The sequence below is a fragment of the Mus musculus genome, chromosome 19, assembly GCF_000001635.26.
Source record: "Mus musculus strain C57BL/6J chromosome 19, GRCm38.p6 C57BL/6J".
NCBI lineage: Eukaryota > Metazoa > Chordata > Mammalia > Rodentia > Muridae > Mus > Mus musculus.
Genome location: NC_000085.6, coordinates 11,169,418 through 11,196,780, shown reverse-complemented (window position 1 = coordinate 11,196,780; position 27,363 = coordinate 11,169,418). Strand labels below are relative to the sequence as shown.

Here is a 27,363-nt window from a genome sequence, read left to right as displayed (position 1 = left end):
CTGCGCACTGGTTCTCATCCCTCTGCCCTAAGAGAGGGCTGTTGCCCTTGACAACCCGGCGGCTTGAGGAGCTTGACAACCACCTGGGAGCTAGACTGCGCGCTGCTGCCTCTGATGGCTATGCAGCCAGATCTAGCGCTGAGAGCACCATCCACGGTGATCCTTCTCTTCAGCCTGTGCCTAGGCCTGATAGGGTGAAACTGGATCCTTGGGTCTTGGGACAACTGAAATGTGAGGTAACAGTGTGCCTCTTTACTTTTGCTAAGCATCAAAATGGACACGGTCTGGAGAAAGGGGGTTGAGGAAAGAGAGGTGGGCACATCTCCATTCTCCATCTTTTATACCCTCTCGTTTGACCTTCTAAAAAATACTTTTATTTACTTTTTGAAATGTGGGGTCTCACTGTGTTGACAAGATTGCTCTAGAATTCCTGGGCTGAGCAATCGTCCTGCCTTGACCTCACAAGTAGCTGCCAGCAGCTACTTATTCCCACCCACTCCTTCTAGATTTCATCTAGTACTGACTGCCGGTATATGGGTGTATCATGATGTGAGGTGAAAAGTAAAATACTTCTCATGACTGTAACATCAAGGTTCGCCACTAGTCACCTTAAGTAAAGTATTCACTTAAAATATTTATCAGAAAAGGGGGAAGAAAGAGGGGAGTAACTGAATGCATATGGCCAGGGAATTAAGCAGGAATGACCACGAACACATGGAAATGAACTTTATAATTTCTGGGGACAACAAAGTGATTTGAAGTTAGTCTTGAAAAAAATTTGCAACACAATGTGGCAGGAATTACGGGCAAAATGTTAAGACAAACATCTGTGTATCTAGCTACCTTGTAGCACAAGCAGGCTTTGGGGAAAGGGTTACTACCAGGGTTGTTAAGCTATGAAGTCCGAGTGACCAAGTGAGAGGGGAAGGTGGGCAGGAAGCAGTTCATGAAGAAATTGGTGTGTCCTCTGAAGATGTCATTCTCTTCATTTTATTTTAAAAAATCTTTTTTGAGGTTGGTGAGCTGGTTCAGTGGTCATGAATCTTGCTGTTTTTGCAGAGAACCAGAGTTTAATTGCTAACACTCTTATCAGGCAGCTCGGTGCCAACTTAAACTTCAGGGGACCTGACACCCTTTTTCATAGGCATCCAAACACACATGCAGATACACAATTATTTTAAAGTAAAAACGTTTTAGATGTTTTAAATCATTTTTCTGGGACGCGCGCACACACACACACACACACACACACACACACACACACACCAAGGCTCCATGAACGTTATAGAAGAGAGGGTAGGAAGATTTAAAGTCAGAAGTGGTAGAAAGGGCTGTGCAACATTGTCCTCTGAATGTAACATGGGTGATGCACTCATGAACTCACTACAGATGTGGTCACCTACCCAACACTAGAGTCATCAACTTTTTCATTAGAGGGAGGAAGGGCTCTGGAGGCTTCACCCCTACCCTGAGGGACTATTAACAGTTAATAGTGGCTGAGGAGAGAGGTGTCACTTTCTTCAGTGGTATAACCCAGGATCCAGGATAAAACCTCCCACCCATGTTCATGAGGGCAACCCTACTTAACTCAGTAGGTCAGACACATAAAACAGGCAGGAAAGTAATGGAGGGACCTGTTGGGAAGAAAAGGGGTTTTAGCAAAAGAAGGTGGGCAGATAAAAAAGAACAACAGGGGAAGATAAGAACTAAAATTCATTATACATATAAATGAAACTGCCTAAAATTAAAAATTAATTACTTTTTAAAATCATTTCTTAAGCACTTTAGCTTTATATGAAGACAGTGTTGGATTTTTATCTCTGCTAAAGATGCTCAGGATAAATAATAGACATGGTCTCTCTCTGAGTGTTCCAGAATATCTGTGCAAGTTTTAGCATGTGACAGTTGGTCTAGGTATAACAACTAGGTGACTTGTCTTTCACCTACTTCTAGATTAACAATGGAATCACCAGAAAATAAAAACAAATAATATTTATTTATTTATTTATACAAAATTTGGATTTTTAATTGGATTGCAGAGTAGTCAAATATAGTTGTTTTTTAAGAGAATTCTGACAAGTTATTTCATTAGTATACTTTTTTCTTCCAGCAATTAAATTGAACATCTTAAGCAATTAAGCAATGCAAACATACTTTTTTTAAATTAGGTATTTATTTCATTTACATTTCCAATGCTATCCCAAAAGTCCCACACACACTCCCCCACCCACTTCCCCACCCACCCACTTCTTGGCCCTGGTGTTCCCCTGTACTGAGGCATATAAAGGCAAACATACTTTTTCTGATTAGCATTTTTATGAGTTCTTCATTTGGATGAGTTTACTGTGGACCTCATAGAGATTACAGGAACATTAAATATTTTACTCACCAAATTGCCATATGGTGCTTCTACTGGTATGCTATAAATGTGAATAAATCTATCCATAAACACAAAATGACTTATGTTTCTGTTTTCTGGAAGCAGGGATTAACAGCACTCTTGATATGGCATTTCATTATTCCTCTATACAATTTCTGTGATTCTGTGGATATCTAGTTATGGTAGAGAAATTAAACTTAGCTATCTTTACATCTCAACTCTTGATTGCTTCTTAGAGATGGTGTCTGAAAGCACAACACTTACTTAAGTGTCTTAGTTAGGGTTTTACTGCTGTGAACAGACACCATGACCAAGGCAAGTCTTATAAAAAACAACATTTACTTGGGGCTGGCTTACAGGTTCAGAAGTTCAGTCCTTTATCATCAAGGTGGGAGCATGGCAGCATCCAGGCAGGCATGGCACAGGCAGAGCTGAGAGTTCTACGTCTTCAACCAAAGGCTGCTACTGGAAGACTGACTTCCAGGCAACTAGGGTGAGGATCTTATGCCCACACCCACAGTGACACACCTACTCCAACCAAGTCATACCTATTCCAACAAGGCCACACCTCCAAATGGTGCCACTCCCTGGTCCAAGAATATACAAACCATCACACTTAAGGAACATATTTTCTCTTCTGTTGCATTAATAGATATTGAAAAAATAAATTTTAGAAACTAAAGATTCATTACAATAACCAAGTCATTAGATTTGAGGTTGCAACATCATTTTGTCAAAACTGTCTTCTTTCAAAAAAGAACAAGGAGAAATCTTAACATGATCAGTCATGTGTTGTGATCTTTGTTATTGACTTTTACTTTTGTATGTGTGTACATATAATTTGCATGCATATTAATGTAATTAATACCATCAGTAATTATAAAAGAAGAGGCCATGAATTCAAGAGGGTATGAGAACACAAGAGGAGTGGAAGGGGAAAAGATAGAAATTATAAAATATACTATACCCATATATGAAACTCTTAAAAAAATTTTAAAAGAAAATGCAAAGTATGATTAGCATTAAGTTGATTGTGAATATAAATAAATCATTGAAGCTTTACTGAAATTCTCTAATACTATTCTCTAATTGACCTTTATTCCTTATCATCCAGAAACACTGTTAAGTAGTAAGAACTGATATGCACAATATATCAGTGTTTCCTAGTCATTAAAAGAGACTTTTTTTTTAATTCTGGAGATTTAGGTACACAGCACTTAGGGCTGTGATAAGTTAATGTATAAAAAGAAAAATGCTGTGGCCGCTGAGTGTGCGAAGGTTGTTGTCAAACACTAAGAACCTGATTATAACTTTTTCTGAGAAAGAGCATGGATGTGTGTTTTGTGTTCTTTTGTAGAAGTTTGATAATAAAGATATCCCCGAAGATTAGAAACAAAATCAACCAGAGGAAATTCTGAAAGTATGGAATGTAGAAATCCAAAAGTATCTTCAGCAAATATTACTGTTTTAGGGGTAAGTGTTGTGCTTTCCTGTTACTGAGATAAAGTTCCTTCAAGGTAACTGACTGGAAGGGGGTTTGTTTTGGCAAATCCCTCTTGAAAGGAGTTAGTCCAGCATGGTGGTGAGGATATGACAGCAGGCAGGGGAAGCAGAGGCAGTGGGAAGAGGAGGTTTTGGACTGGGCTGGTTAAGCTGTATCTGCATTCAGGAATCAGAGGGCAAACAGGAAGTGAGGTCTGGACTACAAAGCCTCAATGCCCGCCTCCTTTAGCTAACTTTCTCCAGTGAGTCTCCACCTCTTAAAGTTCCAACAACCTTCTCAACCAGCAGCACCAACCAGGGCAAACATGGAATCAATGCCATGGAAAGCATTCCACACTCAAACCATAGCAGTAAAATTCCTCTCTGATTGACTAAAATCAATGTTTTAAATTATATCCGTTTTTTAAAGGGTGATCTTGTGTCTAGAAAAGGGTGTATCTGAATAACTAAAAGGCAAAGGTTCTTTTAAAAAAGAAAATCATGCTGATTGCATTATATAGCTTTTACCTGGTCTCCTAGCCCTTCACAGAGAAGCATATGACGAGATATGAGCATATCAACTGAATTACCACACCCAAGGAAATCCAGCCATCCGAATGAATTACCTAATTTAAACACATCCATATATTTGTTAGTTTAAAAGAGGTCTATCATTGATCTCTGTTAATCCCTGCTCTGGTGAATTAGATGAATACACTGTTCTGTTCAGTTATAAACTTGTGAGATTAAAGCTCGCCTAGTGCTATTAACAAACACCAAGAAGTTAGGAAAGTCACACAATTTCAACATGAGCAGGGAGAAAACTGTTTCAGCCTTTTCTTTGAATTTTTAGACCATGCAGACCAGCTGTCCAAGCTGTTGCACTGGACTTCTTAGCTCTGTGGTGGCAGACTACTCTAGGAGCAGAATGAAATATCTTAGTCTGTTCTCCCAGATTCACATGCAGACTACCATCCTTTTCAGTCTGGTTGGTTGGCTGGTTCATTGGTCGGTTGCTTGGTTTGGTTGGTAAAACTTTCTAGAATCCAGTGACAAGCTCTGAGTTAGGAATTGTTTTTTCAATAATAAAGCTGGAGCTTGTCCCTCATACACCAGAAGACCTCTTCACCAGCCTTGCCTTGTCCTTCCTGGACAGATCCTATGTTTGGTACAGCCAGTGAGAACTCCATAGTTAGTGCATGACCAGTTTACTTCCACCATTTATAAAGATGTTAAATGCTCCTTGTGTTTCTTGAAACCGTGTTTTCCATAACATCATTTCAAAAACTAACAGCTCTCTTTTCTCACAGGTTATCCAGATTATGATTGGAATCTATCATGTACTCATGTGGTATTTCCTATTGCTGTTGTATATGGGACAAATTAAAGGAGTATTTGGAACATATGAACCTGTAACTTACAAAATGGGAACTTCTTTATGGGGATTTGCTGTGAGTAGAATATAATTGTGTTGGTTTTATTAATTAAGTAAATAATATTGATTCATATAGTGGTTGGTAGGAGCTAGTTTCTGAACAAAGTTTTCAGAAGAATCATATAACTAAATGCCACTTGCTGACTTACTCAAAAACCAATTTCTTCTCTCAACAGATATGTATTAAGAACCTTTCATCTACAAGTACTAAGAAATGTAGATAGGAGAATAAATGGTGGTCATAATGTAGACTATATCCCTAGTATGTCAAAGACAAATACTCTTAGCTACCATATCCATTAGCATGGTTAGCTTTCAGGTTTGCTATTGCCTATACTCTGGTGTGGTTTCTAGGAAGCCACTGGGCAGAAGGAAATCTTGGAGTGTGAAAATTCCTAGAGTCAAGGGAAGAATATTTCACAAGACATAAAGAAAGATCAGCTCTTTTGTTTTCTGTTTATTTGCCAGTAAGAAAAAGCTGAAAACTGACTCCTGGGAACCATCATAAGCATGACAAGTAATTTCAGTAAAATGATGACGTGAGACCTCATTGAACTTGATTAGGAACATGGAATGGAAGCTGATGAAACTTTTATATTTATTTTTATTTGCTTTTTTTATAATTCCACACATCTATACAATGTATTTTGATCATATCTACCTTGACTCCCTCCCTCCAACTCCTTTTGGAACTCCTAATATATATCCCTTCCAACTTCATGTCCTTTTTTTCTATCATATCTTTTGCTAGTGTGTGTGTCAGGGCAGGGGAACCAGAATTTAAAACAAGAAATGACATGAGATAATAATAAGGGAAATGTTGCAATTATGTATTTATGTTGGCAGGAAACAATGAATTTTAGTGAACAAATAGCTATAGTCATGTTCTCCAGTGATAGTTCTCAGTTAGTATTAATTTTGCTCCCTTAGAAAACATGTCACAGTATCTGGAGATGTTCTTCATTTTTTATATCTAGTGCACAAAGGCTGAGCTTGCTACAGAGCACCTTATAATGCACAGAACATCAATTGCAAAGAATTATCACCATTAATCTAAATAGTGCTAAGTCACCGTAACAAGAGGGTAACAACTAATAAAAAACAGAACAGATTCTCATTGGACTTTGGAAGCTTGTGGAAGCTACAAACACGTCAAGTATCTCAGCGTATTAGGAAGGAAGATGTGAGCTGAAAAGGAGAGAGTGTGAAGTGACCGTCTAGGAAAATGGAGAGGGTATATGCCATATGGAAAAGTAATTTGATCCTTACACAGCATCAAGGGCTCAAGGTTAAGGAACATGACTTCGTAGTGAGAAAAGTCTTTACTCATGCCCTGTTCATGTGCGTGGATGCAGGCATTAAGCAGGAGTAAAACTACATTTCATCAGGATTGTGGTTAAAAGATTCTATTTTATACAAGTTTGCACTCCTACCAGCAATGGAGGGGTATTCCCCTTGATGCACATCCTCACCAGCATGTGCTGTCCCTTGATCTTAGCCATTCTGATGGAATCTCAGGGTCATTTTGACTCGAATTTCCCTGATGACTAAGGACAGTGAACATTTCTCTCAGTGCTTCTCGGCCATTCAAGATTCCACTATTGAGAATACTCTGTTTAGCTCTGTACCACATTTTAAAATTGGCTTATTTGGTTTGTTGGTGTCTAACTTCTTGAGTTCTTTATATATTTTGGATATCAGTCCTCTGTCAGATAGAGGGTTAGTGAAGTTTTTTTCCAAATCTGTAGGCTCCTGTTTTATTCTATTGACAGTGTCCTTTGCCTTACAGAAGCTTTTCAGTTTCATTGATTAATTGTCAGTCTTAAAGCCTGAGCCATTAGTGTTCTGTTCAGGAAGTTGTCTCCTGTTCCAATGCATTCAAGGCTCTTTCCCACTCTCTCTTCTGCTAGATTCAGTGTATCCGGTTTTATGTTGAGGTCTTTGATCCACTTTGACTTGAGTTTTGTGCAGGATGATAACTATGGATCTATCTGCATTCTTCTATATGCAGTCATCCAGATAGACCAGCACTATTTGTTGAACATGCTTTCTTTTATCCACTGTATGGTTTTGGCTTCTTTGTCGAAGATCAAGGGTCCATAGGTGTGTGGGTTTATTTCTGGGTCTTCGACTCTATTGCATTGATCAACCTGTCTGTCTCTGTATATACTCAGGGTAAGAAGGATGCATACACATAAATTGCTAAAGATGAAATAATTTAGGAGAGACCTCAGAAGTCCAAAGATTAAAATCATCTAGAAAAGGATGAATGACTAAGCAGCTAATCGATGACCTCAAGCACAGGGATGGCAGATGGCAGAATCAGAAAAGCTTGTCTCAAATCTCAGGAAAAAATATTGGTGGAAACAGACAACTGAGGGAAAAAATGCTTTCCTTGAACAAAGATGGTCTGTTGGCTGTTGCAGAAGAGATTGAAAGGTCACTGGAAGAAAGCAACCTCTAAGACATCTGACTTTATGTGTATGCTCACTCAGAGTGTCCAAGGACAAAATCTAAGAAGGTCATGCTGATAAACAGCCCACTGCCTCATCAATAAGAAATGGTGCATTTGGCCCATAAATGAAAAGCACATGGAAGAATGAAGACAATAAAAAGATAAGACAAAAAAAAACCCCAGAATTTTCAGACAAAACTCAGAGAAATGATTTGTGTCCCTTTGTGTTTCAGTTCATGCTATACAAATAACTTCTGGAGGAAACTAGAGAGGCAGCTAGGTCATCAGAGTGTTTGAAGAGTGTTTACTGAACAATGAAAACCTGGGTTCAACCCATCCATCCCATAATCAGCCTCCAAACGTTGACACCATTGCATACACTAGCAAGATTTTGCTAATAGGACCCTGATATAGCTGTCTCTAGTGAGACTACTCTGGGGCCTAGCAAACACAGAAGTGGATGCTCACAGTCAGCTATTAGATGGATCACAGGGCCCCCAATGGAGGAGCTAGAGAAAATACCCAAGGAGCTAAAGGGATCTGCAACCCTATAGGTGGAACAACATTATGAACTAACCAGTACCCCGGAGCTCTTGACTCTAGCTGCATATGTATCAAAAGATGGCCTAGTCTGCCATCACTGGAAAGAGAGGCCCATTGGACTTGCAAACTTTATATGCCCCAGTACAGGGGAACGCCAGGGCCAAAAAGTGGGAGTGGGTGGATAGGGGAGTCGGGGGGAGAGTATGGGAGACTTTTGGGATAGCATTGGAAATGTAAATGAGGAAAATACCTAATAAAAGAAAAAAAAAGAAAATCATTCCATTATTCATATGTTTTCAAGGTTTCTAAAATTCTAATTTTTCTTAAAAGATATTATTTCCTTACTTATTTTTCCTTTTTGACAAATAAAACCATGAAAATTAATTTTCCAATTTAAAAACAAAGCATGATGTACAGTTCACTGATCAGCCAGCAAGTCTAATCAACAATCCTAGATCCCACCAAGAGACTGTGTTCCAAAGAGAGAGAGAGAGGGAGAGAGAGAGAGAGAGAGAGAGAGAGAGAGAGAGAGAGAGAGAGAGAGAGAGAGAGAGAGAGAAGGAAGCAAGGAGGCAAGGAAGGAAGGAAGGAAAGAAGGAAGGAAGGAAGGAAGGAAGGAAGGAAGGAAGGAAGGAAGGAAGGAAGGAAGGAAGGAAGGAAGGGGACTGCTCATGAGGAATGACAACCAAGTTAACCTCTGGCCTACACACACACACACACACACACACACACACTAACACACAGACATGTTCATACACATAGCACAATTAACACTTTCAGTAAAATACCTAAATTTTAAAGATGTAGTCCAATACAGAAATTGTCATTTATATGATAAACTTTAAAAGACATTTTCTAAAGCCAATGCTTTCTAATAAGTTGGAAAACACTCCAATTTAAAAAATCCTACAAGATACACTCCATTTATGTATTAGCTTTTCAAAGAATAAATAAAATACTTTTAAAATAATAATGTAAATTTTAATATTTTCATAAATATTTTCAATATATTTCCTGTGTATTTAAGTTTTGCCTACATGACTGTGCATCATATCGTGCAACACCTGGAGAAACCAGAAGAAGGCATTGGATTGCCTGGAACTGGAGTCACAGATGGTTGTGAACTTCCATGTGGGTGCTGAGAATCAGGCCAGGGTCTTCTGGGAGAGTACCCAGCGCTCCTAACCACTGGATCATCTCTCTAGCCTCCACTTCGATATTTTAAATAAAAGACAAGGTCTATCTTTGGATCTAAAATGATCGGAAGACACTTCCGCACTGCGGTCCTGAGACGGTTCTTACCCTCAGTGTACCCATCCTTAGCAGTGCCATCTCTTCTGTGAAGATCAAGAGCCAACTGTACAGGATCGATCTCCTGGTGGAATTGTGTTAGCTTCAAAGTTTGGCCTACCCAAATAAAGTGTGGAGCATGAGAGAAATCTCTGCAGAAGACGTGGTAGAAAGAATGTAAGAGCCAGAAGTGGTTGGCACCTCCAAGGAAACAGCATGCCCAGATACAACAGAGATACTGCACATATGAACCCACAGAGACTGTGGCAGCATGCACAAGACCTGTACAAGCTCAAGCCAGACTTGTCATTTTCCATCTCAGCATTGAAAAAGGGAAGTAGACACCTTCTCCCACCCCTGCCAAGAAGCTATTTGCAATTGACGCCTGCCAAGAAAGAAACAAAAAAATCAATTTTCTTCAATAAAGTATATCAGTTACTGGGTATATCCGTCACACTCCTGGGCAGGTCTCATACTAGGGAATAGCTGGACAACACAAAACAGACTCCATGGGTTTTTTGGGTTTTGTTGTTGTTGTTTTTTTTTTTTGTTTTGTTTTGTTTTTTTTTTTTTTGCTTTTTTTTGCATGCTTTTACTGTGGTGCTGTTGGCTTGTTTTATTTTACCTTTCTGTTTTAAGGTGATGTTTTTGTTTACTTGCTTGTTTGACTGAGGAAGAAATAACATCGAATTGGATGGAGAACCTGGGGAGGGAGATAAATATGATCAACATATTATATGAAAACTTCATGTTAATCTTTAAAAGTATGGACCATGTCTAGTACTTTTCACAAAAGTAACCTTTGCCAAAATCGCTAAAACAGAAAAGATGGAGAGACAGTTCCATGGTTTAGGGGACTTCCTGCTCTTTCAGAGGACCAAGGTTTGATTCCCAACACCCATACCATGGAATTCACAACTTCTTGCAACTTCAATTCCAGAGGATCTGATACCCACTTCTGACCTCTGGACTGACTAATGACTTCAGAAACTGATGGCAAACACATAGATTCACATAAACAAAAATAAATAAAACTTTTTAAAAAAAAAAAAGACTACTTCAGGGAAAATGTGTATCCTGCTTTTAGACAACACAGCAGTGTTTTGTACTTCTTAAAAAATAGAAATCCTGAAAAGAAATAATGGAATGTCTTTTAAAATAATTTTTATAAAAGGCAAGGTGGCTGGGAAGTACTCGGTGAACAAGAGTACTTGCTCAGCATGCAATCATGACGACCTGAGTTGAAGTCCCCAGCACCCACATAAAAAGCTTGGCATGGCTGCACATACCAGTAACAGCAGCAGTGTGGGGCGAGGACAGGCAAATTCCAAGCGCTCAGTGGTCTGCCAGCCCAGCTGCCACAGCAAACTTCCAGTTTCCTGAGAAACCCTGTCTCAAGGCAACCAAGTGAGGAGCAAGAAAGACAAACCACTCTGCCTTACACCATGTGTGATTAAAGGCATGTGCCTGCACACCCGTGTGCATAAACCACACACATATACCAGACATGCACGCATGCATGAATGGATAAATAAAGTGAAAATTCGGGCACCCTGTGGCCTTAATGGAGACTATAGCCTCTCAATGGAGAGACTACTTTGTACAGTCATGATGTCCAAGTGGGTTTATGGGCCACCTTTTCCACATCTGAATGTGTACACAGTCATGGCAGTCCCTGACTTCTTACTGGGGGTAAAAGTTGGAATAGCACCTGAATGAGTTATGTAAGAGGAATCACATAACCAAACTTGACTGTGGGTTCGGGAGGGCTTAAGAAGCCTACAGCCTCAATCCTGCCCTCTGTCCCCTGCTTATGCCTGTTGTGACCCTCCTGCTACTTTCAATACCTGACACCTTTTGAAAAAATCATTACCTCATAATGGAAGCTCATCTTAACCCCTTCTACTAAAACGTCTCTCTTTGTTACTATTACAATTCTGAAAACCATTGGCCTGGAAAATAGAGCTGTTTCAAAATATGCTTAAGTTGCTGAATACTATTCAATGAGTATTTACCAATACGTGTTTTGTGTCTAGTTTGTCATTTCAGGGGCCTTCACTGTAAAAGCAGCAAAATATCAAAGTAGACATATGGTGAGTTGAAATGTGGGGGGATGTCTCTAGTATGCACTTTCACAAAATAGAAGAGGTTTGAATGAAAAGATAAGGTTGGGACTGGAGAGATGGCTCGGCAGCTAAGAGCACTTGGGGCTCTTACAAAAGACATGAGTTCAGTTCCCCTCACCCACATTGGCTCACAACTTCCAGTAACTCCAACTCCTAAGATACACAGGTGAATCTTTACAATAAAGAAAAATTAGTCTCTAAACAAGAAAGGAATTTACCATCTCTAAAAAAATAAATGAGGGAAATAAAAACCTGAGATCAGATTACTTAATGTAGACTGGATACACTAGTTAACAATAACAATGACCTTCTGCAAAAACATCTAAATTTAAATAATAATAATTTTGTTTGAATTTCTACTCTTAACCATTGCCTGACCAGTGTTATTAAATTTGTTTATAGGCTCTAAAGCCTTTCTTCTATGTGAACATTCACGTGCTTTAATAGTTCATTTTCTGGTCAACCCACTTTGGGAATATGGTTGTACTTTGTATCAAAGTAGGGAATTCTACAAGAAAAAAAAAATCTGTCCATGGTGTAAATGGGAACTGTTTAGAAATAAAAATATTAGAATTTTAGACCTGAAAGACACCTTAGAAATCAATTGATCTTAAATTTTTACGCATTAAGAACTCTGGGAATGGATAGATGGCTCAGGAATTAGGAGCAATAACTGCTCCTACAGAGAACTCAGGTTCTTCCCCCAGCACGGACATGGTGGCTCATAGCCATCTGTGATTCAGCTTCAAGTGGCTCGGACGCCCCCTTCTGTTCTTCATGAGCACTGCATGTATTTGATACACTGACAAACATCCAGGCAAATCATCCATAAGCATAAATAAATAAAATCTCAAATCTAAATTTAAAAAAAGTTCTGATATCTGTCATATTGACAGATGCTCCCAGCTAATAAAACCCGGGGATTCAAACATACAAAGGTTTTGAGAACTGATAGAATTCAAAAATTGGCAGCTTCTGATGATAGATTCATGAAATGGCAAGCATAAGCACATGTCGAAAGCTTCACAAACTACAAACAGATTTGAACTAGATTTTTAAAAGTAAAACAAAAACAAACAGATAAACAAAAAACATATGCAAAGTACTTCTGAATGTTGTACGTTTATGCCATGTCTCCTTTTCAGATTCTCTGTACTATGTCCCTGAACATACTCTGCATAATTATTACGATCGTTGCAGCCAGCCTAACAATAGTGGAATTGTCTCATTTCCGTTCGGTGTCATATAGAAATTATGGACAAGCAGTAAGTAACTGATTCTATAGAAATATCTTTCTTTTAACATTTGTAATGATACTTTATTCTTTGAAAGTTTTGCACAATATAGTTTGATCATATTTACCACCCACTTTCCCACAACTCCATTCGGATCCACCCCCATCTCCCTATTCCAAATTCATTTTTTGCATTCTGTTTATTTCAATAACCAGTGGAGACTATTTTGTGCTACTCTTATGCTTTCAGGTGTGAGGCCATCCCCTGGAGTGTAATCGACCTCCCTAGGGCTATGTCCTTTAAGAAAACTGACTCTCCTTGCCCTGGAGCTGTCAACTGTCAGTAGACCCTCAGTTAGGGATGGAGACTCCTGAGCTGCCTCTCCCCAACCTCTTCCACACTAGAATATTAATCAGTTTGATCTTGTGTGCATCTTGTTCAGGAAAACACAGGTGCTGTGAGTTTGTGAGTCCAGCATCCCCCAGCCTTCCAGAAGACACAAAAATGCTGGTCCTCTGTGATCTCTGCCTCTTAATGAGCTGTTTGTCTCCTCTTCCAAGGTGGTCCTGAGCCACGTGTGTGTGTGTATGTGTGTGTGTGTGTGTGTGTGTGTGTGTGTGTGTGTGTGACATGTATATATGTGAAGGCCAGAGAATAACTTCAGGTGCCATTTCTCAGGTACTGTCCTTGATTTTTGAGATAGGGTCATTAGCCTCAAACTCCCCAAATAGGCTAGGCTATCTGGCTAGTGAGCACAGGCACTGACCTGTCTCTGCCTCCTCAACAGATTGTGCACTCTCACTACCCTCTACACATACCCCCCCCCTCTCTCTCTCTCTCTTTCTCTCTCCTTTCTTCTCTGTCTTGCTTACAAGGAAGCACTTAACTAAGCCTCTATGTGGATTTTGCTTTAACACCTCAGAGCTAAATGTATATCAGTCTTATCTTTTGTACTCCAGACATAACTACATAGAAATGTGATGTATCGTACTACAGTAAATGTGAATAGCCTTGTTAACACAAGAGATTTACTTGACTTGCATTGGCTTAAAATCCAGAATCATCAGAAAATGGAAAGATCTCCCATGCTAATAGATCAGTAGGATTAACACAGTAAAAGTGGCCATCCTACACAAAGCAATCTATAGATTCAATTCCATCCCCATCAAAATTCCAACACAATTCTTTGCAGACCTTGAAAGGATAATTCTCAACTTTATATAGGAAGATAACACACCCAGGAAAGCTAAAACAATCCTGAAAAATAGACAAACAGCAGAGTTATCACTATCTCTGATCTCAAGCTCTACTACAAAGCTACAGTAATAAAAACCACAAAATACTCACGTAAATAAACATGGTGATTAAGGGACTCAAACCAAAGAAGACCCAGACATAAATCTACACACCTGTGGGCACCTGATTTTTGATAAAGAAACCAAAACCACACATTGGAACAAAAGAAAGCATTTTTAACAAATGGTGCTGGTCTAACAAGATGTTTGCATATAGAAGAATGCAAATATACCCACCCATATTTATGACCCCATACAAAACTCAAGTCCAAGGAAATTAAAGACCTCAACATAAAACTAGATAGGCAGAATCTGATAGAAAAGAAAGTGAAGAATAGTTTTGAATGCATTGGCACAGGAGACAACTGTCTGATCAGAACACTGATTGCTCAATCTCAAAGATAAACAGTGGGACCTTATGAAATTGCAAAACTTTTATACAGCAAAAGACAACATTAATATGACAAAGAGGCAGACTGCTGAATGGGAAAAGATTTTTTTTCACCAACTCCACATCTAGTAGATGTCTAGTATCTAAAATAAAGAACTCAAGAAACTAAACATCAACAAACCAAATAATGCAATTAAAAACTGTAGTACCGATCTAAACAGAAAATTCTTAGCAAAGGAAACTCAAATGTCTGAGAAACATGTAAAGAATTATTCAGCATCATTAGCCATCAAGGAAATAAAAATTAACTCTGAGATTTCCTCATACACTGTCAAAAATAAATAAGATCCATAATGTAAGTGACAGCTTACACTGACAAGAATGTGGAGCAAGGGGAACACTCCTCCATTGCTGGTGAGAGTGCAAACTTGTACAGCCACTATGGAAATCAACATGGCAGTTCCTCAGAAAACTGGGAATTGATCCACCTCAAAACCTAGCTATACCACTCTTGGACATATGCCTAAAGTACATTCCACCCTACCACAAGTCTTTGCTCAAATATTGTGGCTTTATTCATAATAGCCAGAAACTGGAAACAACTTAAATGCTCCTCAACTGGAGGCTAAATAAAATGTAGTACATTTACAAAGTGGAGGATTAGTCAGCTGTAAAAAATATCATGAAATTTGCAAGCAAATGGATGCAACTAAAAAAAAAAATCATCCTGAGTGAGGTAACCCAGACCCAGAAAGACAAATACGGTGTGTGTTCACTCATAAGCGGATATTAAGGGTTAAGTAAATGATAATCAAGCTATAAACCAGAGAGGTTAGATAAAGAAGAAATATGTAGTGAGGGGTTGGAGGGTGCATAGATCTCCCTGGGAAGAGGAAATAGAATACATTTTGTGGGTAGACTGGTGATGAGTGAGGACTGGAATTAGAGGGATCAGATGGGGGAAAGGGCTAAAGGGAAGAGACAACTAGAACTGGGAGCATTCAGGAGGCCACGTGGAAACCTATCGCAGTGGAAACTTTCTGGAATCTATGAGGGTGATTCTAGTGAAGACTCCAAGTTCTGGAGGATATAGAGTCTTAACTGGCCATCTTTTTGTAGCCAGGTAAAGCTTCCAGTGTTGGAACTGGGCTGGATTTGGTTGAGTTGTTGGCAGAGGTGGTCCCATAGAGATTCCTAAACTTCCCAGGCTGACGCTAGGACAGAGGGTCACTACATAAGCTGACAGTGGGAGCCATTGCCAAGGACAACAGCCACAAAGATCATTGAGAGGTAGAGCTGATACCTGCATGGAGACTTTATCCCTACATTGTAGTCTGTTTGGTGCAGGAAGCTAGGTACTCTGCAGGTTATGAAAAAAGAAACAGACACCAACCCAGTCACAAAACCCTCAGTCTACAATCTATCCTCCCTGCAAGACATGCTGGGGCAATGGTGGCACAAATCTTGTGAGGTAGCCAACCAATATTTGATTTAACTTGAGGCCTGTGCCATGATAGGAAACCCATGCTCGGCACTGCCCCGATGGCCAAGAAGACAAGATTGGATAGCCTAAAGACCTAGGATAGAACCAAACACTGTTGGCCAAAAACAGAACAAAACAAAACAAAAAAAAGTCAATAAAATGATTCCTTATTCTGCTATACTCATAGATCAGTGTCTTGTCCAGTTACATCTGTAAGGCTACCTCCAGCAGCAGAGACCCACGGCCAGACTTTATTCTAATAGAGACTTAATTGGACGTCTCCATTGGGTTCCTGCCCCTGGAGCTCAAGGTGACCCTACAGAAGAAGAGAAAGAATTATGGGGGTCGAGATGGAGACACCTGGGGAACACAGCTCACATATCAACTAATCCCGGCTCTTGTGGACACACAGAGACTGAAGCGCAATCACGGAGCCTGCAAGGGTCTACAACATGTCCTCTATGAATTTTTTATGGCTGTTAGCTTGGTGCTCTGTGGAACTCCTAATGGAGGGAACAGGTTTATCTTTGACTCTTTCGCCTGCTTTTAGGACTCTTTTCCTCCTAACCAGCCTTGATTTGAAGGCTTTGCCTTATCTTACTTTATCTTGTGTTGTCATGTTTGCTTATTGTCTCTTGGAGGTGTGTTCTTTTTTAAATGGATATGGGAGAGAGGGGAACTAGAGGGGAGTTGGGAGGAGTGGACTGAGAGAAACTTTTTTAAAGTAAAAAGAAAAGGAGGCAACAGCAAATTCAGCTGACCTGGTCATCATTACATATGTCACAGAATTATCATAGCAACCTCCTTCCTCTCAGCTCCTAGTTTCTTTCTCATAACTGACCCCAGTTTGCTTTCCTCATACTTATATTAAATTAGAAAAATTAGCCAAGGCTGGCCTCAAACTCGTGATCCCTCTGCCTCTGCCTCCTTCAGCAAATCCTACCGGCATGCGCCACCAAGGGGAAAAGCCTCGAAGATATGGGCACAGGGGAAAAATTCCTGAATAGAACAGTAATGGTTTGTGTTATAAGATTGAGAATCGACAAATGGGGCTTATAAAATTGCAAAGCTTCTGTAAGGCAAAAGACACCATCAATAAGACAAAAAGACCACCAACAGATTGGGAAAGGATCTTTACCTATCCTAAATCAGATAGGGGACTAATATCCCATATATATATATAAAGAACTCAAGAAGGTGGACTCCAGAAAATCAAATAGCCCCACTAAAAAATGGGGCTCAGAGCTAAACAAAGAATTCTCACCTGAGGAATACCGAATGGCTGAGAAGCACCTGAAAAAATGTTCAGCATCCTTAATCATCAGGGAAATGCAAATGAAAACAACCCTGAGATTCCACCTCACACCAGTCAGAATGGCTAAGATCAAAAATTCAGGTGACAGCAGATGCTGGCGTGGATGTGGAAAAAGAGGAACACTCCTCCATTGTTGGTGGGATTGCAAGCTTGTACAACCACTCTGGAAATCAGTCTGGCAGTTCGTCAGAAAATTGGACATAGTACTACCAGAGAATCCAGCAATACCTCTCCTGGGCATATATCCAGAAGATGCCCCAACTGGTAAGAAGGACACATGCTCCACTATGTTCATAGCAGCCTTATTTATAATAGCCAGAAGCTGGAAAGAACCCAGATGCCCCTTAACAGAGGAATGGATACAGAAAATGTGGTATATTTACACAATGGAGTACTACTCACGCTATTAAAAAGAATGAATTTATGAAACTCCTAGGCAAATGGATGGACCTGAAGGGCATCATGCTGAGTGAGGTAACCCAATCACAAAAGAACTCACATGATATGTATTCATTGATAAGTGGATATTAGCCCAGAAACTTAGAATACCCAAGATATAAGATATAATTTTCAAAACACATGAAACTCAAGAAGAACGAAGACAAAAGTGTGGACACTTTGCCCCTTCTTAGACTTGGGAACAAAACCCCCATGGAAGGAGTTACAGAGACAAAGTTTGGAGCTGAGACAAAAGGATGGACCATGTAGAGACTGCCATATCCAGGGATCCATCCCATAATCAGCCTCCAAACGCTGACACCATTGCATACACTAGCAAGATTTTGCTGAAAGGACCCTGATATAGCTGTCTCTTGTGAGGCTATGCCGGGGCCTAGCAAACACAAAAGTGGATGCTCACAGTCAGCTATTGGATGGATCACAGGGCCCCCAATGGAGGAGCTAGGGCAAGTACCCAAGGAGCTAAAGGAATCTGCAACCCTATAGGTGGAACAACAATATGAACTAACCAGTACCCCCCACCCCCAGAGCTCATGTCTCTAGCTGCATATGTATCAGAAGATGGCCTAGTCTGCCATCACTGGGAAGAGAGGCCCATTGGTCGTGCAAACTTTATATGCCCTAGTACAGGGGAACGCCAGGGCCAAGAAGTAGGAGTAGGCAGGTAGGGGAGTTGGGGGGTGGGGAGGGTATGGGGAACTTTTGGGATAGCATTTAAAATTTGAAGTGTATATAAAGAAAATATCTAATAAAAAATAATAAAATAAAAAAATTAAAGTCTAAGCAAAACTAATTTTTCATAATGCCCCAGGCCATTTGCGCAGTCTCTAGGCATCCAGGCTGCTAATTATTCTTCCTCCCAGCAACTTCCAAGGCCCTCTGATCCTATGTTGAAAACAGAAACTGACTCCATTTGATAAGGAAGGGAAAGAGTTCCTACAGCTTTCCTGAGGTAACATGAAAATGTCTATCTACGCAAAAGAACCGTGCAATTCAGTCTCTGCAAATTCCCCCAGATCCTGAAATAACGTGTACTGGAACATAGGTACATGGTCATTATATGTGCCTATTGAATTCCCAAGTTTCTCATTTAGGAATCAATTCAAACACTTTGCAGATATGCAAATTCAATTAATTTTGAACTGAAGAATGATAATGATGCCTTGGGGAGGTATTAGCACAGCCAGCAGACTTCTCCTCCCCTGGGTGCCTTGCCACTTATTCAAGGAATTCAATGAATTTGTCCTCATTCCTGGATATCTGTCATGGTCCACCTTGATAGCAGCAGAGTGACTTAACCTGTTCAAACTAAATTGTAAAGGCATAGATAGAGTTGGATCTCAGGACAATAAGTACCATAGAGAGAAGGCAAGAGCTAAGAGCTACAACAAATGCTTAGCCAGCCAATCGCTAGATATCCTACAACAGCACAATTTTGGCAAACAAAAACCATTAAAATCCAATTAAGATTCATTTCTGGGCCATGGAGGGGGGAGGGAGCTGGGAGGGGGGATCGGTACAATGACACCGAAAACAGCTCTTAACTGCATGGTGCTCACTGTGTGAGCCCTCAGGATTTCAAGTCTTTTCTATTGTTCTTTTTAGATATTTCTGAGACACAGGTTAGTCCCATTGTTATGGTTCTAAAAAGAAGAGAAATCCATTAATTCATTGAATTTTAAACTATTCACAGAGGAAAAGAAATTGTGTTGCAGTTCATCATTCTTTCACTTACTCAGAATCTTCCAAACTGATTGAGGTTAATATATATAAGTAAAGATGACAGCAAAATGGGTGACAGATAATATAAAGATATACATACCATGCATGCATTCATATACAGGAATATATAGATAGAAAGACAGATACATTTATATATATTAAAACAAAGATATAGGTGATAGAATGGAAAGTGGGTATGAAAATAGATGCTAGATTAGATAGATAGATAGATAGATAGATAGATAGATAGATAGATAGATAGATAGATAGATAGATACACAGATACATAAATACATAGATACTTAGATAGATACATAGATAGATATATAGATAGATACATAGATACATAGTAAATTAAAATATGATTGTTAGATGATAAAACATAGATACATAAAGCATATATATTAATACATAAATGATAGATACATGTATAGATACATAGGAAGATGAAAAAAGATGGATATATAAAAATCTGATAGGTAGATAGAAGATATATAGATAATACATAGACATAATGTTTACATATACTACAAGTGCTTTACCCACTGACCCATATCCCCAGCAGGAGATAAGCTACTTTGAGCTACGTTTATATTGGCCTATGCCTTGTTTTGGAGCTATCCTTTACTCATGGAGAAGACAGTGCACATGTCAACCTATGTACCCATTAAAACACAGTTTTTATATGCCCTTGACATCTCTCATGTGCACTCCTTAGCAACGATGATACCTAAAGGCCTATATGGAAACCTGGTGGAAGTCCCATAGTGGAAATGGAGGCAGGAGTTGGGAGGTTTCCAGCTACTTGGAAAGAAATAGAAAAGAAAATGAGTGATGAAAATAGAATATGCAAAACAGTAGTCCAGTACTAGACTCGAGAGACTGGCATAACTGCCAAATTAAAAATTATCAAAGGATAAAAGAAGAGACCTGGAATACTCTTTTCCAACACCAATCTAAATGATGTTTTTACATCCAGTCCTGATACACTAAATGGTATTCTATTTCTTTACACCTCAAGAAAGCATTGCTATGGTATAACTTAGTGCTATTTGGACATGGAGAGGATTAATTGATTAGGTCATGGACACTATAGTTTATTATTCCCATAAAATGCTAATGAAATGCCTCTAATTATTTTTTCTAAAAATACTTGTTTACTTGTTGGACACCTTCTATATAGTTGCCTCTAGAATGCAAAGGGCCACCAGAAGCTATCCCATCCCTAGAAGCAAACATGGAAGAAGGCCTACGAGAAGCTCAGCCTCCTTGCTAGACTCAGAGAGGAGCCTAGCTCATGTAACGTAGATCTGAAATTGGTACACTTCTCCATCTCACACAAATGCAAACATGACAGAAGTGCAGAGAAAGGGTTATCCACTCAAAAAGTGAAGAGCATTTTCTAACAGAGTAGCTACCATCATCAACTGGTGAGAAATGATGATCTCGGACTGAGATTGTTTGATGAGACAAACACAGTTTTGGTTTTGCTGCCTCCTCAAACAGTCTAGTAGGTAAAACTGGAAGCTCTGAAGTAGAGCTATCTACACTGAAGCCAGTGATACAAGATTCATGGGAGCATTGCCTGAGCAGGTCATGACTCTCTTCCAAGTCTTGGTTTCTTCAGCAAAGCAGCAATGAAGAAATTAGTACCATTGCCAAAGAGCTCAACAATGCCAAAGCCCCTGATAAACTCTATGTTCAATGCATATTGTCATAAATATTACACTGCTCTGTGCTCAGCTTACCATGGAAGGGATGACAATAATATTAGATGGCTTACAAGGTGTCCCAAAGAAGGTCACATAGCACAGATCCTGAACAGCATGCTGGAGTTGATGAGAGGTGAGTTTTTCAGGAAATGGTACCTAACGGAGCAGGAAAGCTGGGAGAAACAGCACAACTGAGGACTGCAGTTGTGGACTGGGTGGAGCCAGATCCCAGAAAGGCTCAGCATACAGGAAACCTCAGGCTTGACAGGGCATGCAGTGATATAGGAGGATGAGAAGAGCAATGGAGGGCCTGACAGAGCTGATACAGCTAGCTGGAGAGCCTGACAGGGCTGATGCAGTCAGCTGTTGGACAACTTGGAAAGATCCTAACTAGAACAAACAACACTCATCTCCCAATTGCTGGATCCAAGCTGAAGTCAATCCATTCAATCCTCATCCGAAAAGAAAAAACTCAGACTCACAAATTTTAGTGTCAGAAAAGAAAAGATCCCATATGAAAGCCAGCATGTTGGTGCCTGCCTGTCGCCACATCACTCAGGTAAGTAAGACAACAAATCAAGAGTTCTGGGTCATCCTGGGACACACAGTAAGTTCCAGACCAGCTTGGTTTACATGAAACCCTGTCTCAAGAAATAAAAAATATATCAATGCCAGAGAGATGGCTTAGTGGTTAAGAGTACTCTCTGCTCCTGTACATGCCTCAGGTTGGTTCCCAGCATCTATGTTGGGTGGCTCACAACCAGGATATGATGAGCTCCCTTCATCTCCAAGAAGTCTGAGCCCCTCTTTTGGCCTCAGCAGACACCTGAACATGTGTGTATATATGCACACATACATACATATAAAAAATAAATCTTTTAAAATATTTTTAATTAAAGTAGAATTATACCATTTCCCTCCTCTTTTCTCTCTCCAACCCCTGACACACACACACACACACACACACACACACACACACACACACTTTCTCTTAAATGAATGAACTCTTTTTCTTTATTACCATTACTTATAGAGAGATGCATAAGTATATAATATAGCCTGCTGAGTCCATTTTTTGTTATTTGTGTGTATATGATTTCATGGCTAGCCACTTTGTACTGGATAGCCAGTTAAGGGGCTCATATCTGAGAGAAGCTAATTCTGCCTTTCTCAACAGTCATTGGCAGTCTGTAGTTCTTTGTCTAAGAGTGGGAACCTGTGAGATTCCATTCTTCTTTACTAATATGTCTGTTGCCATTGGCATTGTTTAGGTCTTGTTTAGGCAGCCATTTCTGGCAAACACAGTTTCATGGCGCACTTCCTGGTCTTCTGGCTCTTGAAATCTTTCCACCTCCTTGTCTTCAGCCTTGGGTGTAGAAGTTGTGTTAGAGATGTACATGGTGCTGGACTCCCCATGATCCACACTGGTCTCTGCATTAGATGCAGTTGTGGTTTTCTATAGTGGTTTCCATTTGCTGTAAAGAGAAGCTTTTTTGATGAAGAGTGGTAGCTACACTTAATAGTAGGCATAAAGATGCGTTTTAGAACATAGTTAGGAATTACGCTAGTCTAGTAAAGCAATGGTAATAGGTTCTCTTGTAAGAACCATGGTCTCACTAGCCCTGGGCAAAGTTGACTAGGTTCCAGGTACCCGGCATGATCTCCCTCCTGTTGAGTAGGTCTTAAGACCAATTAGACAGCCATTTGTTACAGCCAACATGTTAAGTGCCACAATTGTACCTTTTAAGGATATCTTGCCTTTTTGGTCATCATTGTTATTCATAGTTATCATAGCTGGACAGAAAAATGCATATCTTCCCTGGCATGACTCTTGGTGCTATGAAAGCTAAAGTACAAGAAAGAGGCTTTCTGTTTAGCCTACCTTAAATAACCTGAGTCTTGTGTGATATCTTCATCGATGAAGGCTTATCTTCAGCCTCCAAGAGGCAACCATGGGCTCAGGGCTGGTGAGCTAGGTTAGTGTCAAAGACCTTGCTGTTCAAGTGTGCATACAAGACTTCAGATCCAGAGGTCCCACATAAATGCCAGGTGGGAAGGCAGAGACAGGGAATCTCAAGAGCAAACTGGCTAGAAAGACCAGTCACATCAGAGAGTTCTGGGTTTGATTGAGAGGCCCTACCTCATCTAATAAGGTAGAAAAATAATCAAGGATGGTTCCTAACATCAGTCTTCGAGGGGCTTCTTCAAACACACACATCCATGTACACATACAAGCACACATTTGCACAGTTACATACATATACACATGCATAAAATACATACACAAGAAAATAAAACAAAAACTAATAATGACTTTTTAAACTGGGCCAATTAGATGACTCAGCAGGTAAAATCACTTGCCTTTCCTCACAAACCTGATCACCTAAGTTCAATCCTGGAACCCAGAGTGGAAGGAGGAACAAGAATTCCTGGTAGTTGTCCTTAGACCTCCAGATGAGCACCATGGCACGAATGTACACACACCACCACCACCACCTCCACCTCCACCATCATCATCATAATAAATAACCAAGTTAGCTGAAACATTTAGATAGTGAATACATTCATGAGCCTAAAAAGTTGAAGAGGTGTGACAGAAAAGCTAAGCGGTTATGAGGAGGTGCAGAAGCTCCAGACAATGCGTTGGGAAGAATAAAAGTATGACAAATGAAGCTGAAAGCAAACAACTGGAAACTCTCAGGGAAATCAAACAGGAAAAGGACACTTGCCCCTGTGTTCCTTCCTCTCTTTGAATCTTATTCTAGGGTCCTCTTGGGTGGGCACACACTAAAAATAATGATCCATCATCTCTCTCTGTTTCCTGGTTTCAGAAGCTGGGAAGGGAAGTGTCCCGTGTTTTGTTGTGCTCCTACCCCCTGGAATTCGCCATTGCCCTCTTGTACTCAATCTCTAGTTGTGCATATTTGGTAAGTCTTTCCTCTAGCAATTCAAGGGCTTTGGTTCCTAGTACCCAAACTTAAGGACATACGTGGCAATCTACAACTGTCTGGAACTAATAACAATAGAATATGTAATGTTTCCTTTACCTTTTGTTTTCTGTTGCCATAAATATGGGTTTAAGACAAGATGACAAGAGTAATATATGAAACTATAAATTTAAAAATTAAAAATACATATATAAAAGGTGAATTTTTCCTTTATATTGTTCTCATTGCCTCCACACATTCGAACAAAACACACATAAACATATTCACAATAAACACACATACACAGAAAACCAAAAAACACACATTCATTCACACTCAATAAGCAGAGAGATAGATGCTGGAGCTCATCTTGCTTGCTTCCTTTTACACAGTCCAGAGTCAGCCCACAGTATGTGGCCATCCACATTGGGGGTGGATCTTCCCTCAGCTCACCCTCTCTGCAAACACTAATGCACAAAAAAGATCCAGTAGTGGATCTCCTCGAGGTTCTCAATCACCTTGTTACACGCACATTAGGATTAACCATTGTACCTAATTCTTCCAGCCCTTAAGTTCAATTGTGAAGTCATTGGTGAGGAAAACTTGGAGGCTCAGCAGCCTTGCTGCTTGGAGACAGATGATTTGGCTTGAGGTATAGCATAGAAAGTTTCTTGGTGGGGGTGGGGGTGGGGATGGGGCAGTGTTACTGAAACTGCAGAGTTTGGTAGCAAACAGGCAGGTAAAACAAAGACACTCAGTCCAGCTGAAATCATAGGAGACAATATTACTGTTGGGACAAAAAACTGTCAGAACTCAACAGAGACATTCAGAGAAGACAGTCACCACTGTGGACTGCGCTGATAGCTGGTCATCCCTGTACCTGAAAAGAAAATGTAATTATGTTCATAGCTCTGCATGCACTAAGGAAACTAGAGACAGTCCTACTGAGCGTCCCACCTTGGCTCATAAAAAGCTTCCCAAAAAAATAAAGGGAAAGCCAGAGTATATACAAACGGCCCAAACTTTATAAACATTTCTCAGAGCCTGTATTGACTGAAGATGTTTTAGTCTTCTAGTTCTGCCACAGCAAAGCACCATAGACTATGTAGCTTAAACAAGAAAATTTATTTTCTCAAAATTCTAGCTTAGACGTTCAAGACCAGAGTGCTGCAGGATTAGCTTCCTCTAAAGGCCCTCTCCTTGGTTTTCAGTGACTTCACAAGGTCTTTCCTTAGACAAATCTGTGTCCTAGTATCTTCTGTATACACCAGTCACATTTGACTACAGCTCTGCAAAATGACATTTTTATAACCCTGTTGACCCTTTAAAGACCTTACCCCCAAATATTTTCACATTCTAAGATGCCAGTGGTTAGGATTTTGATGTATGTATTTGGAGGACTGTAATGTGGGCCATAAGATATCTTTAGTATTAGCAGATCCAGATAGATGAATGGTGGACAAATGAGTGACAGCTGAAAAGACCATGTCAAGAATGGAGACCAAACCAACACAAAGCTCCTGGGATAACCAAAAATTATCTTCCTGTCCTTCCCTTGGCACACACTCACATAAACAGAGTACAGGTTAGAAGTCTTCACCATCACAGTGTTAGGTGATGTCAACACGGGGTACCAGTAAGGTACCATGCCCTTTCCCCCTCCGGTGAGTTTTATAAGTTCTTAAGTCTGTCTTTACTTATTTGATTTTAATAAGCTCCTATGCTCTTATAGTCCCAGTGTACTTTGATAAATTTGGATGGTGGCACCTTAACAACTTTAAAAAATAAGTTAAATGGCGATCTGCGTCTTGAAGGTGGTGCCAGACAGGTGGTGATGTTTATGTTCCCGCTACAGTTCAGACTCTCCCAGAATGCATCCCTTTTAATTTATTCATATGAAGTTTCAAGCCAACAAAAACTAAAATATTTATTTAAGTATTTCTGGATGCAAGCTTAGCTAGAAAAACTAGAAAGAAAAAAAGAATTGATTACCTAAAAGTCATAATAACTCTGGAAAAGGAAAGAATGGACAATCATTGGGAAATTTCATATGGCTAGGACAAATCTGGGAGTGGTTGCATATATAGTGAGCTCAAAAAGTCCATGAATTTTTAAAACAAATCGGGAAGGAGACTGATTTGGTGGTTAAGAACACTGGCTGCTTTTCCAGAGGACCTAGGATCAAGTTCAGTACCCAACACCTACAGGGCAGCTCAAAACAATCTGTAACTCCTGCTCCAGGAACCTAACGCCCTCATCTGGCCTCTCCAGGTATCAGGCATGCAAGTGGTACCCACACATGCAGACAAAACAGCCACACACACATATAATATAGGAAACTATATCACGAGTCATGCAGTAGAGACTTAAAAATAAGGTAGACTGGATTGAGAAAGGAAACAGAAGAGAACACATAGCTCTATGGATTGTATTCCATAAGTACCAATGTGACCTATACTCTATTTAATTCTCCATTACTCACATGATTGGAAATAGTGAATGTCATCTGTAAGAGACTGCTTTTTCTTTTCCAGGCCGGAAACCAAGAGGAAACTTTAGAAAGTGTTACTGAAGTAGTGGAAGGCAACTCCTGAAAGCTGAAGACATGAGCAACTTTCATGGCTGCTAACACCTGATGTAGGTGCCCATGAGATTCCCATATAACAAGGCACACCTCATGCATTTTGTGCAAAAGGAAATTCACAACAAGGTGAAAGTTATCCCTTGGTATTTAGGGAGTGTCTACATACAGATATTCTAGGTTCCAGAGGGAAAAGCTTTTCCTATGTAAGTATGAGACCATCGCAAGAAAGCATTTGCTAGCTAGCCACTCCAAAGAGATGTCAACTCTCCCCAGCAGATCATCTGCCGTTGACCAGAAAAACCACTTGTAATCTGTAGAATGCAGGCTATGAGATTTAGAGCACAATGTGTAACTCAGAGGAAATTTTTAATTTCTTTCCCTGTAAGTGAAAAGCACATTCCACGTTCTGCATTCTTCTGCTCAAGCTAGCTTCTACCTCCACAAAGCGAGGCTCAAATGGTCACCAATGTAGTGCCTTTATTGTCCCAAGGCTTTTCCTGACCTCATTAAAGTTCCTTTCTGCCCTGCA

The 27,363-nt window shown here is 39.9% G+C and overlaps 1 protein-coding gene across 2 annotated transcripts; it reads left to right on the top strand.

Moving 5' to 3' along the window:
* Positions 1-43: 43 nt before the first annotated feature.
* Ms4a13 (membrane-spanning 4-domains, subfamily A, member 13) lies at positions 44-27,363 on the top strand. 2 transcript variants are annotated; one of them, NM_198224.3, is made up of 8 exons: positions 58-236; positions 3,738-3,853; positions 5,173-5,313; positions 11,622-11,678; positions 12,857-12,976; positions 24,155-24,250; positions 24,816-24,902; positions 26,785-27,363. In NM_198224.3, the coding sequence occupies exons 2-8, from the start codon at positions 3,803-3,805 to the stop codon at positions 26,842-26,844; spliced, it is 612 nt and encodes a 203-aa protein (NP_937867.2). In that variant the 5' UTR covers positions 58-236; positions 3,738-3,802; the 3' UTR covers positions 26,845-27,363. The 2 variants fall into 2 exon arrangements, with proteins under 2 accessions (NP_001334364.1, NP_937867.2); NM_001347435.1 differs by lacking the exon at positions 24,816-24,902 and having other exon boundaries at positions 44-236; positions 26,785-27,362.

Excerpts from the sequence above, each read along its gene's own strand:
- Ms4a13 (NM_198224.3), top strand. The coding sequence starts at position 3,803 with ATGGAATGTAGAAATCCAAAAGTATCTTCAGCAAATATTACTGTTTTA. Across the intron at positions 11,679-12,856 it reads AATATCAAAGTAGACATATG|ATTCTCTGTACTATGTCCCT; the intron begins GTGAGTTGAAAT and ends TCTCCTTTTCAG. Across the intron at positions 24,251-24,815 it reads TCTCTAGTTGTGCATATTTG|CCCTTAAGTTCAATTGTGAA; the intron begins GTAAGTCTTTCC and ends TAATTCTTCCAG.